At 42.3% G+C, this 14,175-nt stretch overlaps 1 protein-coding gene across 1 annotated transcript; it reads left to right on the top strand.

Annotated features, from left to right (window-relative positions):
* Positions 1-5,912: 5,912 nt before the first annotated feature.
* Positions 5,913-13,229, top strand: NCR1 (natural cytotoxicity triggering receptor 1). The gene is made up of 7 exons (XM_025423962.3): positions 5,913-6,031; positions 6,114-6,149; positions 6,328-6,612; positions 8,285-8,563; positions 8,824-8,874; positions 9,897-9,944; positions 10,071-13,229. The coding sequence occupies exons 1-7, from the start codon at positions 5,998-6,000 to the stop codon at positions 10,286-10,288; spliced, it is 951 nt and encodes a 316-aa protein (XP_025279747.1). The 5' UTR covers positions 5,913-5,997; the 3' UTR covers positions 10,289-13,229.
* The last annotated feature ends 946 nt before the right edge of the window (positions 13,230-14,175 follow it).

Below are 14,175 nucleotides of genomic sequence, written 5' to 3'. Positions count from 1 at the left end.
CAACCACAAAAAAAGGACATTCTTCCATTTGTAGCAACACAGATAAACCAGGAGGTCATTACGCTGAGTGAAATGAGCTAGACAAATGGAAAGACAAATATTGCATAATCTCATTTGTATGTGGTAAAAATCTAAAAACATTGAACTCATAGCACTAGAAACTAAAACGATGGGGATCCCTGGGGGGCTCAGTGGTTTAGTGCCTGCCTTTGGCCCAGGGCCCGATCCTGGAGTCCTGGGATCAAGTCCCACATCGGGCTCCCGGCATGGGGCCTGCTTCTCCTTCCTCCTGTGTCTCTGCCTCTCTCTCTCTCTCTCTCTGTGACTATCATAAATAAATAAAATTTTTTTAAAAAAATTAAAAAAAAGAAACTAAAATGATGGTTGTAAGGGGCTGGTGAATGAGGAAATAAGGAGATGTTTGTCAAAGGGTACAAAATTTGAATTTTAAGCTAAATAGATTCTAGGGATCTAATGCACAACATGATAACTATAGTCAATGATACTGTATTGCATCCTTAAAATTTGCTAAGAGAGTAGACTTTAAGTGTTCTCATTACAAAAAAAAGGTTGTAATAATGAAGTGATGGATGTGTTAGATCATAGTAATCATTTCACAATGGATACACATATTAAATCATCACATACATCCTAAATATATACAAATTTTTTTATCAATTATCCCTAAATAAAACCAAGGAAATTTTTAAATTAGAGAAATTAAAAAGTAAAATCACCCACTCCCAGAAATGGAGTTTAACCTAAAACCATTTTGATTAAAGTGAGAATGGAAATCTTGTCTACTAGACAGATACTGGATAGGATATTTACTTGAAAAGCTTTAAAAGTGTGGTGTCAGTGCCTTCCAGAGAAAATAAATCTTTATTTTTAAGATATCTTAAAGCCCTCATAATTCAAGCTCAAACTAAGACTTCTATGTAGAAGTAGTATTGTAGAGTGAAAAAAAATACTTTGATAAAGACAAGTCTTTGGAAAGATTTCCCTCTAGAAAAAGTGGCTCTAGAACTGGTCCAATCACCATCTCAGAAAAGAATAAGAAAACCCATCTGGCTGCAAGTCTGGAAGCAGACTTATGAAAAATCAGAAACGTGGACATCTTCCACAAGAGTGTGAGGTTGAATTCCATTCCTAAGCCATGTAGGACCAAACCCATAAATGAATGTAAAAATGGTTACAGTCTACTGAGACACCTGGGCCCTCCAGAAGAATCAAATGGAAGGCAACATTTTTGCTAAAAGTACACACAACAATATTCATTGGAATTCCATAGGTAGGAAAATTCGCTGTGAATGACTAGCAATATAAAGTTGAAAACTTCATGAAGAAACAAAGAAATCCAAAAATACAATGAAAGAATTAGCAACACCAAGGGACTTGAGATATAGAACTGTCATGTGCATATATAAATTATTAAAATAGTAAGTAAAGAAGAAACCTACAAGGAAACAAAGGCTAGGCCAATTCTCTAAAGTCCAGACTCTAGTGAAAGGGAATGGGGGGAATGGGGAGGAAATGAGTGAGAAGTATCAGAAGGGGAGACAGAACATGAGAGACTCCTAACTCTGGGAAACGAACTAGGGGTGGTGGAAGGGGAGGTGGGAGGGGGGGTGGGGGTGACTGGGTGAGGGGCACTGAGGTGGGCACTTGATGGGATGAGTACTGGGTGTTATTCTAGAAGTTGGCAAATTGAACACCAATAAAAAATAAATTTATAGGGGATCCCTGGGTGGCGCAGCGGTTTGGCACCTGCCTTTGGCCCAGGGCGCGATCCTGGAGACCCGGGATCAAATCCCACGTCGGGCTCCCAGTGCATGGAGCCTGCTTCTCCCTCTGCCTGTGTCTCTGCCTCTCTCTCTCTCTCTGTGTGTGTGACTATCATAAATAAAAAAATTTAAAAAAGGAAAAAAATAAATTTATAAAAAATAAAATAAAATAAAGTCCAGACTCAACCCCAATTAGGGCCACGGCATGGAGATACTAGCCTGATTCTCCGTGGTGCCAAGAAGTTGACTTAAATTCCAGGGAGCTCCCCACAACTTTTAAAATAATTTCACAGAAACCTGTTATCAGGCAACCAACCTCTTGAATATAATCTCAAACTCTCTGAAGTGAGGAGGGGCAGAACTTTCTTACCATACCATAGGAACTGCTTCTCTGGTCCTGGGCACTTTATCCCCAAAGGACAACTAGCTCTTTTCTGACACAGGGACCCACTCACTAGGAACTTTACCTTCTAAGGACTATGAATGGACTTTAGGCTGACAATGATGAGAAAATTAAGATGTATTACAGGAGAGAAGTGAAACAAGATGCTCTCATGGCCCAGGGACACCTTTGTAATCTACAGGGGAGCCTGCCTCATTGTCTCCTTTGAACTAGCAACCACCACCTCCCTCCCCCAAGGTTTGGTATCTAAATGTTTCAATAGGCCAAGTGTGACTTTATTTTTTTAATTCTTTTTTTTTTTTTTTACTTAAATTCAATTTGCCAACAAATAGTATAACACCCAGTGCTCATCCCATCAAGTGCTCTTCTCAGTGGCCATCACCCAGTTACTCCATCCCCCCACCTCCCCTTCCATGACCCTTTGTTTCCTAGAGTTAGAAGTCTCTCATGGTTTGTCTCCCTCTCTAATTTTTCCAACTCAGTTCCCCTCCTTAAAAACAAACAAACAAAAAACCCATAGCACATAGCTAGGTTTCTCACATGCATTGGCTGTGTCTACTCTCTAGAAATGTGGTCAACATAAAAACTCTGGTGAGTGGCTCTGGGTCCTTACCCACTACTTCTTCTGCACCCATCTTTCCTGTAAGTTTATTGAGACTAAGTTCCCTAAATCATGCACACAGAAATTTAGCTGTAAGAAGCCCCCAGCGGTATCCTTGGCCAGTCATATGTGGGAAGACAAGACAATAGCAATCCAGTGCATGTCCCTTTTCACAGAGGAGAGCTTCTGCTTTTAGGTCTGAATCTTCCCAGGACTGGATGTGCAAGTTATCATCTCAATCAAAAATGCCCATCTCACCTGAGCTTTTCTTCTCCAGGATCGCTTCTGAAAAAGACCTTATAGACTCTGGAGGATAATGCCCTCCCTCAAAATGTTTAAGGACATTTTGATGGAGACCATGTGGATAGGTGACATGCGTGAGTGTCAGCTGGCTGCAGAAGAGGGGTTCTGGAACTTGGAGCCAAGGACTGGAGGCAACAGAAAAGAATGTAATAGAAATCTTGTTGTGCTCACTTCAGCAGCACATATACTAGAAATCTTGTCATTTGCAACCACAGGAATGGACCCCAAGGCCCTATGCTAAGTGAGGTAAGTCAGACACACAAGGACAAACATTACCAATACCACTTATATGAGGACAAAACTGTCCTATATTTTTACTTTGGTGTTGGTTACATGACTATATACATTTATCAAAACTCATATAGAACTGAACAGGATGAGATGCTGGATGGCTCAACAGTTGAGCATTTGCCTTTGGCTCAGGGCATAATCCCCAGTCTGGGATTGAGTCCCACATCAGGCTCCTTACAGGGAGCCTGCTTCTCCCTCTTCCTAGGTCTCTGCCTCTATGTGTGTGTATCTCATGAATAAATAAATAAAATCTTAAAAACAACAAAAAAAAAGAACTGATGGCCAATAGTGAAAGAGATTATAGGGTAAAGGAGAGAAAATGAGTGAAAATATCAGTGAGGGTGATAAAACATGAGAGACACCTAACTCTGGGAAATGAACAAGGGGTATTGGAAGGGGAGGTGGATGGGGTCTGGGGTGACTGGGTGATGGGCACTGAGGGGGGCACTTGATGGGATGAGCACTGGGTGTTATGCTATATGTTGGCAAATTGAACTCCAATAAAAAAAATTTTTAAAATTAAAACAAAAAAATCATTATTTTTTATTTTATCTTATTTTATTTTATTTTATTTTATTAATAATAAATTTATTTTTATTGGTGTTCAATTTGCCAACATACAGAATAACATCCAGTGCTCATCCCGTCAAGTGCCCACCTCAGTGCCCATCACCCAGTCACCACAAACCCCTGTCCACCTCCCCTTCCACTATCCCTTGTTCATTTCCCAGAGTTAGGAGTCTCTCATGTTTTTGTCACCCTCACTGATATTTTCACTCATTTTCTCTCCTTTCCCTTTATTCCCTTTCACTAATTTTTATATTCCCTAAATGAATAAGACCATATAATGTTTGTCCTTTTCCGATTGACTTATTTCACTCAGCATAATACCTTCCAGGTCCATCCACGTCGAAGCAAATGGTGGGTATTTGTCATTTCTAATGGCTGAATAATATTCCACTGTATACATAAACCACATCTTCTTTATCCACTCATATTTCCATGGACACTGAGGCTCCTTCCACAGTTTGGCTATTGTGGACATTACTGCTATAAACATCGGGGTGCAGGTGTCCCGGCATTTCACTTCATCTGTATCTTTGGAGTAAATCCCGGCAGTGCAATTGCTGGGTCATAGGGCAGATCTATTTTTAACTCTTTGAGAAACCTCCACACAGTTTTCCAGAGTGACTGTAACAATTCACATTCCCAACATTTCATTTTCAAAGATTGCTTGGACCCTTTGAGAAAAAAAAAGAACACATTTTGAGTTTTAAAATACTTAAGATTTTAATATTTAATTTCTGCTTTATAGAAGACTAAAGAAATAAACTTATGTAAGAAACAGAATATTTTGTTTCAAAAATTGCATTTTGTTATGTTGGAGAGGATGCGGAGAAAAGGGAACCCTCTTACACTGTTGGTAGATTTACCCCAAAGATACAGATGCAATGAAACGCCGGGACACCTGTACCCCGATGTTTATAGCGGCAATGGCCACAATAGCCACAATAGCCAAACTGTGGAAGGAGCCTCGGTGTCCATCGAAAGATGAATGGATAAAGAAGATGTGGTTTATGTATACAATGGAATATTACTCAGCCATTAGAAATGACAAATACCCACCATTTGCTTCGATGTGGCTGGAACTGGAGGGTATTATGCTGAGTGAAGTAAGTCAATTGGAGAAGGACAAACATTATATGTTCTCATTCATTTGGGGAATATAAATAATAGTGAAAGAGAATATAAGGGAAGGGAGAAGAAGTGTGTGGGAAATATTAGAAAGGGAGACAGAACATAAAGACTCCTAACTCTGGGAAGCGAACTAGGGGTGGTGGAAGGGGAGGAGTGTGTGGGGTGGGGGTGAATGGGTGATGGGCACTGAGGGAGGCACTTGACGGGATGAGCACTGGGTGTTATTCTGTATGTTGGCAAATTGAACACTAATAAAAAATAAATTTATTATAATAAATAAATAAATAAATAAAATTTTCAAAAAAAGAAAAAAAAGAAGGCAAAAAGAATAAAGATTACTTAAAAAAATTGCATTTTGTTGAAACATTGTAAAGATTCTCCAAATCTTTGGAGAACATAGTGTTATTTCATTCTGATGAAACCAATTAACTGATCCAATCATATGTATACAAAACAAAGAGGAGCCAAGATTAAACACAAAGTTTTTAATGATTCTAACATTTCTGCTTGGTACACTACCCTATGCCTTTCCTGGGCATAATGTCCACATTTCATAATTTAGAAGTGAACCCTGATTAGTAAATTGAACACCAATAAAAAATAAATTAAAAAAAATAAAAAAAATAAATAAAAATAAATACCTTAGAAGTGAACCCTGAGATGAGTCTCAGGTGAGGCAGACAATTGTCAGAGGATCTGGTTAGACCACAGAGATGATCAGATATGTCATAGGGACCATGATTTGTCTCATGGTCAAAGTACAGGGAAGACTGTGAGCCTTCTTATAAAAAGTCAGTGTGAAAGCCCCATGTCAAATAGTGTTGTTGGGCTTCACCCACCACATCCTGTGCACTTACTGGCCTGCTGGGCTCAGTCTCCACTCAGCTCCTCCATATGTGCCTGGTATAATCATTGCTATGACCTCTACACTCACTGCCCTTCTCTTCCTTGGTGAGTTCTTGCACACAGGGGAAACAGAATTCGGGAGTCTGGGTGTGGGTGAGCGGCATGTCTCATTGTTCCTGTCTTCCAGGGCTGTACCTGAGCCAGACCACCAGCACCCAGAAGCGTGAGTCCCTTCTTCAGAGCCTCAGAATCTCTCTTCTGGGCTCAGATGCAGTATCTATCTATGAAACCAAAGGAGGGGGCAGGGGCTCTGGTTTGCTAGGAGGGCTTGAGGCCAACAGGGTAGAAATTTGCGTGGGAAGGGACTTTATCTGGAACTCCAGCCTCTGATTCTCTTCCAGAGATTCTTTCAAAACCCATCATCTGGGTCAAGCCAAATTTCATGATTCCAAAGGGAATGCCAGTGTTGATCTGGTGCCAGGGGACTCCTGAGGCCATTGAATATCAGCTGCATCTTGAAGGACATCTCTATGCCCAGCAGAGCCCAAAACAACTTGAAAGGAGGAACACAGTCATGTTCCGCATCCCAAAAATGACCCTGCTCACTGCAGGGCAATACAGGTGCTTTTACCGAATCAAGGAGCTCTGGTCAAAGCCTAGTGACCCTCTGGATCTGGTGGTAACAGGTAACTATTTCATCTTTGGCCTGAGTCCTGGAGAGGGTCATCATTAATTTATTAATCTCCGCTAGTGTCATTCAACCTCACTTAGTGGTTATCTATGACCTAGAGGCAGATTTGTCATAGGTCAGGTTCTCCAGGGGAGATGCACTGGGGATCATTCTCAAAAGTGACCCTATGATGAGGAATGAGGGTAACAAGCCAGGTATAAGGCAATGCTGGTTGTTTCAACAGACACCTCAGCCAAGCAAATGTGGATCTCTGGACCTGGGAAGGCCCTTCTGAATGGTCTCAAGATGAGACTAGGGGCTCTGTACCTGCCAGTGTCAACCCCACCTAGGGAGGTTCCATTCAAACATCTGTGCTTTTGTGGCACTTATGTTCTAGCAACAGAAGACAGACCATGAGTCCAAGTCAGGACAAACCATCCATCAATAAGCACATGAGGAGTAAATGGTGGTATGGAATGGTATTAGGAGAGAATGCAGTCTTGGATAAGGACACTCCCTTCAGCCAAGGGATGCAGTTCTCAAACTTAAGCAGGTATCAGAATCACCTGGAGGGCTTGTGAAAACAGAAATGGCTCCAGTGTGCACCCATGTTCATGAAAGCCCTGTTTACAATAGCCAAAAGGTAGCAACAATCCCAGTGTCTACTGACAAAGGAACAGATAAACAAAATGTGGTATACACATGATGGAATATTATTCAGCCTTAAAAAGGAAGGAGATTGGGACACCTGCTATAACATGGACAAATCTTGAGGACATTATGCTTAGTGAGATAAGTCAGTGACAGAAGGACAAATACAGGATGACAGTGTTGGGGAGAGCAGGTGGCAATATTAGAGCTGTCTGAATGGGCCTCATAGAGCAAGTACCTAAGTCACTTCTCTGTGGGACCTAGAATGGTCAAATTCATAGAGAAAGAAAACAAAATGGTGGGTGCCAGGGGATACAGGATGGGGATGGGGAGAAGCTGCTTAATAATGGGGATGGTTTCAGTTCTTCAAGATGAAAAGAATCCTGGAGATGGATGGTGGTGATGGTTGCATGACAATGTGAATGTGCTTGATGCCATTGAACTACTGTACACTTAAAAATGGTTAAGATAGTAAATTTAATGTTTCATGTAGTTTATAACAATTTAAAACAATAGTAATTTTTTCCTTTTATTTTGTTATTTATTAGTTCATTAATTCTTCTGTAAATACATTACCTCCTGAATAACATTTTACAGTTCCTCAAGTCACAATTTAAATTCCAAGCACTTTAATTTCTTAGATAATGTAGTGGATGCTGTGAACAATAATTATTTTTAAACACACAGATGGTTGCCTTTCCCCTGAGTTTCTGATTCGGGGTCTGGGGTGGAGCCTGGGAATGTGAATTTCTAATAAGCTTCCAGGCGATACCAATGTCGCTGGCCCCAAGGATCACTAACTCTGAGCACCACTGATGTCAGAAATCCTCAGAGAGAGAGATTCATATTACTGCCCTTAAAAGCTAGAAGAGTGAGTGTCTCAGTCTTGAAAGGAGAGATCAGGGAGGAAGTGTCCATGACCAAAATAAGAAACAGAGATTCTGGGGAGTGATATCTCAGCCTTAAGGCCAAAGAGGAAGGGAACACAGAAGGTAGGATAAAGACTCTCTTAACCTACTTGTCTCCTTCTCCCACAGGAATGTATGATACGCCCACTCTCTCCGTTCATCCCGGGAATAAGGTGATTTCGGGAAAGAACGTGACCTTCTCTTGCCGTCTAGACACTGCAACAAACAAGTTCTTTCTGCTCAAGGAGGGACGATCCAGCCACCCACAACACAGATATGGGAACATCCAGGTGGAGTTTCCCATAGGCCCTGTGACCACAGCCCACAGAGGGACGTACAGATGTTTTGGATCTTATAACAACCATGCGTGGTCTTTCCCCAGTAAGCCTGTGAAACTCCTGGTCACAGGTGAGGAAACTCCCAGATTTCCCCTCATGTCCCCTCTGGAACCCCAAGTAAACCCTGACCAGTGATGAGGAAGGGACAGGTGGGAAACCACGGAGAGCATCTCGCTCCAGCACCCTCATCCACATGCATTTTGTGGAGGCCCATTTGATTGTTCCTGAGGAAGAAGGCCAGAGGGACAAGAAGAGGGAGGGCCCAGAGATGAGGCAGGAAGACCGGAGGAAACCCAAAACCCTCATGGTTTTCTTTGTTTCCACTGCCAGAAGGTGTTGGGGACACCAGCCTTGTACCCACAGAACATACATCTTTTTCTGGTGAGTAACAGGTATTTCTAAGCCTGGGGAAGGGAGCAAAGCCTCCCAGTGCATTAAAAACATGGCATTTGTTCAAAATATCCCATTTACTGCATAGTATTTGCCATGAGCTGCAACTCCATCAGTCGAGCAGACAAATATCCTTGCTTTTGTGGCACGATATTGTATCCATCCCAGCAGGAGACAGACCATGTGTCAAAGCCAGATAAATAAGCCAATCATATAGCGCAGGAGGAGCAAATGGTGATGTGGAAAGAAGACAGAGTAGAACAGGATGACAGTGTTGGGGAGAGCAGGTGACGATATTAGAGCTGTCTGAATGGGCCTCACAGAGCAAGTACCTAAAGAACTAAGGGGGGGATCCCCGGGTGGCTCAGAGGTTTAGTGCCTGCCTTCTGCCCAGGGAGTCCCTGCATGGAACCTGCTTTTCCCTCTGCCTGTGTCTCTGTCTCTGTTTCTGTCTGTCTCTCTCCCTCTCTCTCTGTGTCTCTCATGAATAAATAAATAAAATCTTTAAAAAAAAAAAAAAAAAGGAACTGAGGGCATTCCCCTGTGCCTACATGGGGAAGAGTGTTCCAGAGAGAGGGAGTGGCCACCGAGTGTGGCAGGGGATGGCCAGCGTGACAGCAGAGCAGCACAGAAGCCTTGCACCAGCAGTGACTTCATACACATGCTGCTAGGGACAGGGTGGCTGGGCTCAGGGCCTTGAAGAAAATGGGGAGCCTGTGAGTTACCCCATGTGTAAGGAAGAAGTCATGTTGACCAACATAATTAGGAAACTGAGGGCTAGATGGAAGACACATCTGACATGAGGCCCTGGAGCTGAATTCCCCCTTGGGTTTGCCTGCCCTTTGGCTCCTGCTCTCTACCTGCCAGATGAAGCCACTAGGACCTGGAGGTGGGGTGGGGACCTGGAAAAGCTGCAGAAGGTCATGGGGTCCATCCAAGGGGAGGAGAGGCTCCCTCAGCAGAGACCAACACCATCTCTTTTTCTCCCTACTTCACTTCCCTATCATCCGCAGAACCTTGGGACACCTACTTGTTAGCCACAGAAGCAGAATTCCAGCAAGGTAAGCAAGCAATGGAGTGCTGCACACTGTGAAGGAATGTGATCTGGAACGGGGAGTGGGAGAGTGGTGGAGTGAGGTGGTGCCCCGCTATTCCTGTCAGTAATCAGTCTGTTCTTCTCACCCCAGCCCCTGCCTTCTGGGATCACACTGCCCATAATATCCTTCAGATTGGTCTGGCTTTCCTGGTCCTGATGGCCCTCATGTGCCTCCTGGTTGATTACTGGCTTTGCAGGAAGAGGATACAAGAGCAAGCCAACAGGGCTTCACCTCAGGAATGCAGGAGAAGGTTCAGAACACAGAGAACCCCTGGACAAATGACCAAGAGATGTGCTGGCCACAGTTAGAGCTGAACACTGGCATTGACCTTGGGCTGTGTGAGCTGTGTTGCACCCATGGAGGGACGGAACATTTCCTTCCTAGTTTGGTCTTTGTCTCTAGTTCTTCTTTCCTTTGCTGCAATATATCATTCAAGATATTTAACAACTAGTACAGAATAGGCATTTATCAAGGGGAACATGAGCCAGCAAAGTGCCACCCCAAAGAGTCTCCCCCCAAAAAGTTCCCCAAATCCTCCAGCTTGACTTCAGATATCACTTCCATGCTCCCCTATAACAGCACAGGGGCTCTAACACTGCATACATATCCATTTTCCTGACTCTACAGTGAACTTGTGTGAATTTAGCCCATGTGGTGTCTGGTGGCTGTGCTCACAGCTCTTGCCACTAAGAAAGTCCCCCAGAAATATACGTCAGGTCAATGAGTATATAAATGAGGCTGTAGCACAGCTTAGCATTTGAGACTCCTTTAAAAAAAAATTCCATTTATTTATTCACAAGAGACACACAGAGAGAGGCAGAGACACAGAGGGAAAAGCAGGCTCCCTGCAGGGAGTCCAACACAGAACTGGATCCCAGGAACCTGGGACCACGACCAGAGCTGCAGGCAGACACTCAACCACTGAGCCATCCAGGTGCCCCAGCACCTGAGACTCCTGATTATGGTCCTTAAAATGCTGTCTGGACCCTTTGTTCCTTACGAATTTTTATTCTATCAACTCATTAATATAACCATTATAGGGGTCCCTTCCCCCCACCAGTAATCTGACACCCCACATGGCTGAAACCCATTCTTTAAATCTGAGCTTTATGTTATATATCAGAGAACATTAACTCCAGCCTCAAAGGGGTAATATGCATATTTAACAAGATAAAAAATATCAAGAAACCAGCATGGGCTCTGACACTTGTAAGTCAACTCAAAGCATGGCAGCTGTTATTACTCAGTACTACAGGAAACTGAAACTCACAGCAATTGTTACCTCAGTACCAGTACTGAATGTCCTTCTTCCTGTTCTTCATCTACTAGGTGTTCACAGTCCAAGAGCTTCTGTTGATACTGAATCTTAGTGTTCTTCAAATCCCGAGACATGACAGACTGGTTTGGAGCATGTTTATGACATCTCAAATTTTCTATATTCTAATCTAGGCAGGAAACCTCCAGTCTCAAGGGGAAAAAAAATGTGTAAGGTAGCAGAATTTCAGGTCTCCAGATAAAAGTGCAGGGGCTTGAGAGCCTTCTCAGAGGAATGGAGGGGTCTTTTCCACACAAGGCTGTTCCTCTCACTGTTCCAACTCAAAATCTTCCAAAACTGGTCAACAGGACTAGGCCAGATGGTTAAGTAGAGCTCTACTGTTTCAGAAAATACTGAGCCTGGTTTGTATTCCAGACAGTAAAATGAAACACGAGGTGAAAGGGAGGGAGGAAAAGGGGAGGAAGTACTGGCTGATTGTTTGTTATGTAGATTTGTTGGAAACACTCAAAAACACTTCCACTATTTCGCAGTGGTTAGAACTAATAGCTTTGCCCCACTTGGATGTAAGGGAGGTTGAGAATGACAGCCTTTATTCCAGGCATCTCTGTGACAAGATACATACTGGCATTTCTGTGACTAATGGAGTGAGGAGGGATGTGACAGAGTTCTGATAGGCAGTGGCAGTCTCTGCTACAAGAGCCTACTATGTGCCAGGCACTGGTGAAAGGACCGCACATCAAAACAAAAATCTCTGCCAGAGCAGGGCTGATTGTCCAGGAGTGCAGATCTTAAAGAAAGTGAGTAAATGAAGCAAAAGGGGATAAGTTGGGGTGGAAGAAATGCAGGATGTCATCAGAGCCTCTTTCTGTGCAAAATTCCACTACATAGAGACATTGAGGAGGGCATGCAGATGAGGAAGGGGGATGATGGTGGCAGGAGTCTGTACCAGTTCCTGCAGAGGCTCATGCTAAACAGAGGCTGAAAACCAAGCAGTGTGAGTAGAGCTTTGATACTGGGTAACACTGGGTACATGCAGGCAGTACATCAAGCACAGGCATGGAAGCCACATCTTAAATGCACATTTTATCTTTAAGGCAAAAGGAGCTCATTGAGCATTTTGATAATGGCTGTGATAGGATGGCTTGTTCACTGCAGAATGACCTTTCCAACTATAGAGAGAGGGGTTATGCAGAAGAAAACAAAACCATGGAGAAACAGACAGCATAATTGAGAATGTCACCTATTTCTGGGGTTGACAACCAGGAAAGATGACTAATACCGATAATCCAGAGGGATGTCCAGCAATGGATGATGGGTACTGGTCCTTAGATTAGTAATATTTTCTGGTTTTGTTATATCCCAGGATTTCCTGGATTATCCTGGGCCCTTTAGATTTCACTATTAACTTTAGGATGCCACTTGTCACAAAAGACCAGACAGGGTTGCTGTGCATGAAATTATACTAAAGCTACAGATCATTTTATTTTTTTAAATTTTTTATTGGAGTTCAATTTTCCAACATATAGCATAACACCCAGTGTTCATCCCACCAAGTGCCCCCTTCATTGCCCATCACCCAGTCCTCCCAACCCCCCGCCCACTTCCCCTTCCACTACCCCTTGTTCATTTCCCAGAGTTAGGTGTCTCTCATGTTTACTACAGATAATTTTAGGAGGGATTATCATCTCTTCAATCTTTCAATCCATACAAGTCTGAAACCTAAATGTGTAATATTTTGCCATGTATTTAAATGTTCACTGATTTTCCTAAATAATATCATGTCATCCTTTGTGTACAGAATGTGCCCGTCTTTTGTTAGATTTGCATAAGATATATCTTCTAGTTATACCATCCCCAGGTAGATCCCTAGATACATTACTTTCATTTTGTAAGTGGTATCATTCTTTAAATAATTTTATCACCATTGTTTGTTGCAGGTATTATAAAAATAAAATTGATTTTTGTATATCAAATGTGTACTCGGTGATCTTGCAAAGTTCACATCTTAATTTTAATAGTTTTGGAGTATTTTAGATTATTTCTAGATTTTAAAATTTTGTGAATTTTTTTATAAAATCAATTTTCTTTTTTTTCCTGTCTTACTACCTGGCTGGAACCTCCAGGACATTAATAAGTAGCAAGTATCCTTTTCTTAGTACCAGTATTATGGGGAATATTTTTAATATCATACTGCTGAGAAAGCAAATTGCTATAATTTTTGTAGATATTCATCATCTCCGTTATAAAATTCCTTTGTGGGCAGCCCTCGTGGCGCAGCGGTTTAGCACTGCCTGCAGCCCAGGGCGTGATCCTGGAGACCCTGGATCAAGTCCCACAGGGTGCTCTCTGCATGGAGCCTGCTTCTCCCTCTGCCTGAGTCTCTGCCTCTCTCTCTCTCTCTCTCTCTCTCTCTCTCTCTCTTTCTGTGTGTGTGTGTGTGTGTGTCTCTACGAATAAATAAATGAAATCTTTAAAAAAATAAATTTAAAAATAAAATTCCTTTGTATTCTTGTTCTGCTAAGCTTGTTTCCATTTACAAATGAGGAAGAATATATCCAGTGAGACCAGTTCAGAGGCTCCCCTGTTATTCTAGATGATAGTTGATAATGGCTCAGGGAAAGTGGAGATCTTTCACATATTTTAGGCACAGAAGTCATACTTTCTTTTATTGTTTAGAAATGATGGCTAAAATTAAGGAAGCAGCCCAAATGTCCATCAACTGAGAATGGATAAAAAAAGATGTGGCGTATATACACAGTGGAATATTATTCAGCCATCAGAAAGAATGAAATCCTGTCATTTGTAATGACATGGATGGAGCTAAAGTGTATTGTGCTAAGTGAAATATGTCAATCAGAGAAAGACTTTTCCAATTCTGAGTTAGGAATGAGAGCTCAAGCTTTAGAACATGGACAATCA

Source organism: Canis lupus, chromosome 1 (genome assembly GCF_003254725.2).
Source record: "Canis lupus dingo isolate Sandy chromosome 1, ASM325472v2, whole genome shotgun sequence".
Lineage (NCBI taxonomy): Eukaryota > Metazoa > Chordata > Mammalia > Carnivora > Canidae > Canis > Canis lupus.
Note: the sequence above shows the minus strand (reverse complement) of the source record. Positions and strands in the feature narration are given on the sequence as shown.

Bases quoted from the DNA above. Each gene is read 5' to 3' on its own strand.
- NCR1 (XM_025423962.3), top strand. From the start codon at position 5,998: ATGACCTCTACACTCACTGCCCTTCTCTTCCTTG. The intron at 6,032-6,113 runs GTGAGTTCTTGC...CCTGTCTTCCAG, and splicing joins CACTGCCCTTCTCTTCCTTG to GGCTGTACCTGAGCCAGACC. The intron at 8,564-8,823 runs GTGAGGAAACTC...TTCCACTGCCAG, and splicing joins TGTGAAACTCCTGGTCACAG to AAGGTGTTGGGGACACCAGC.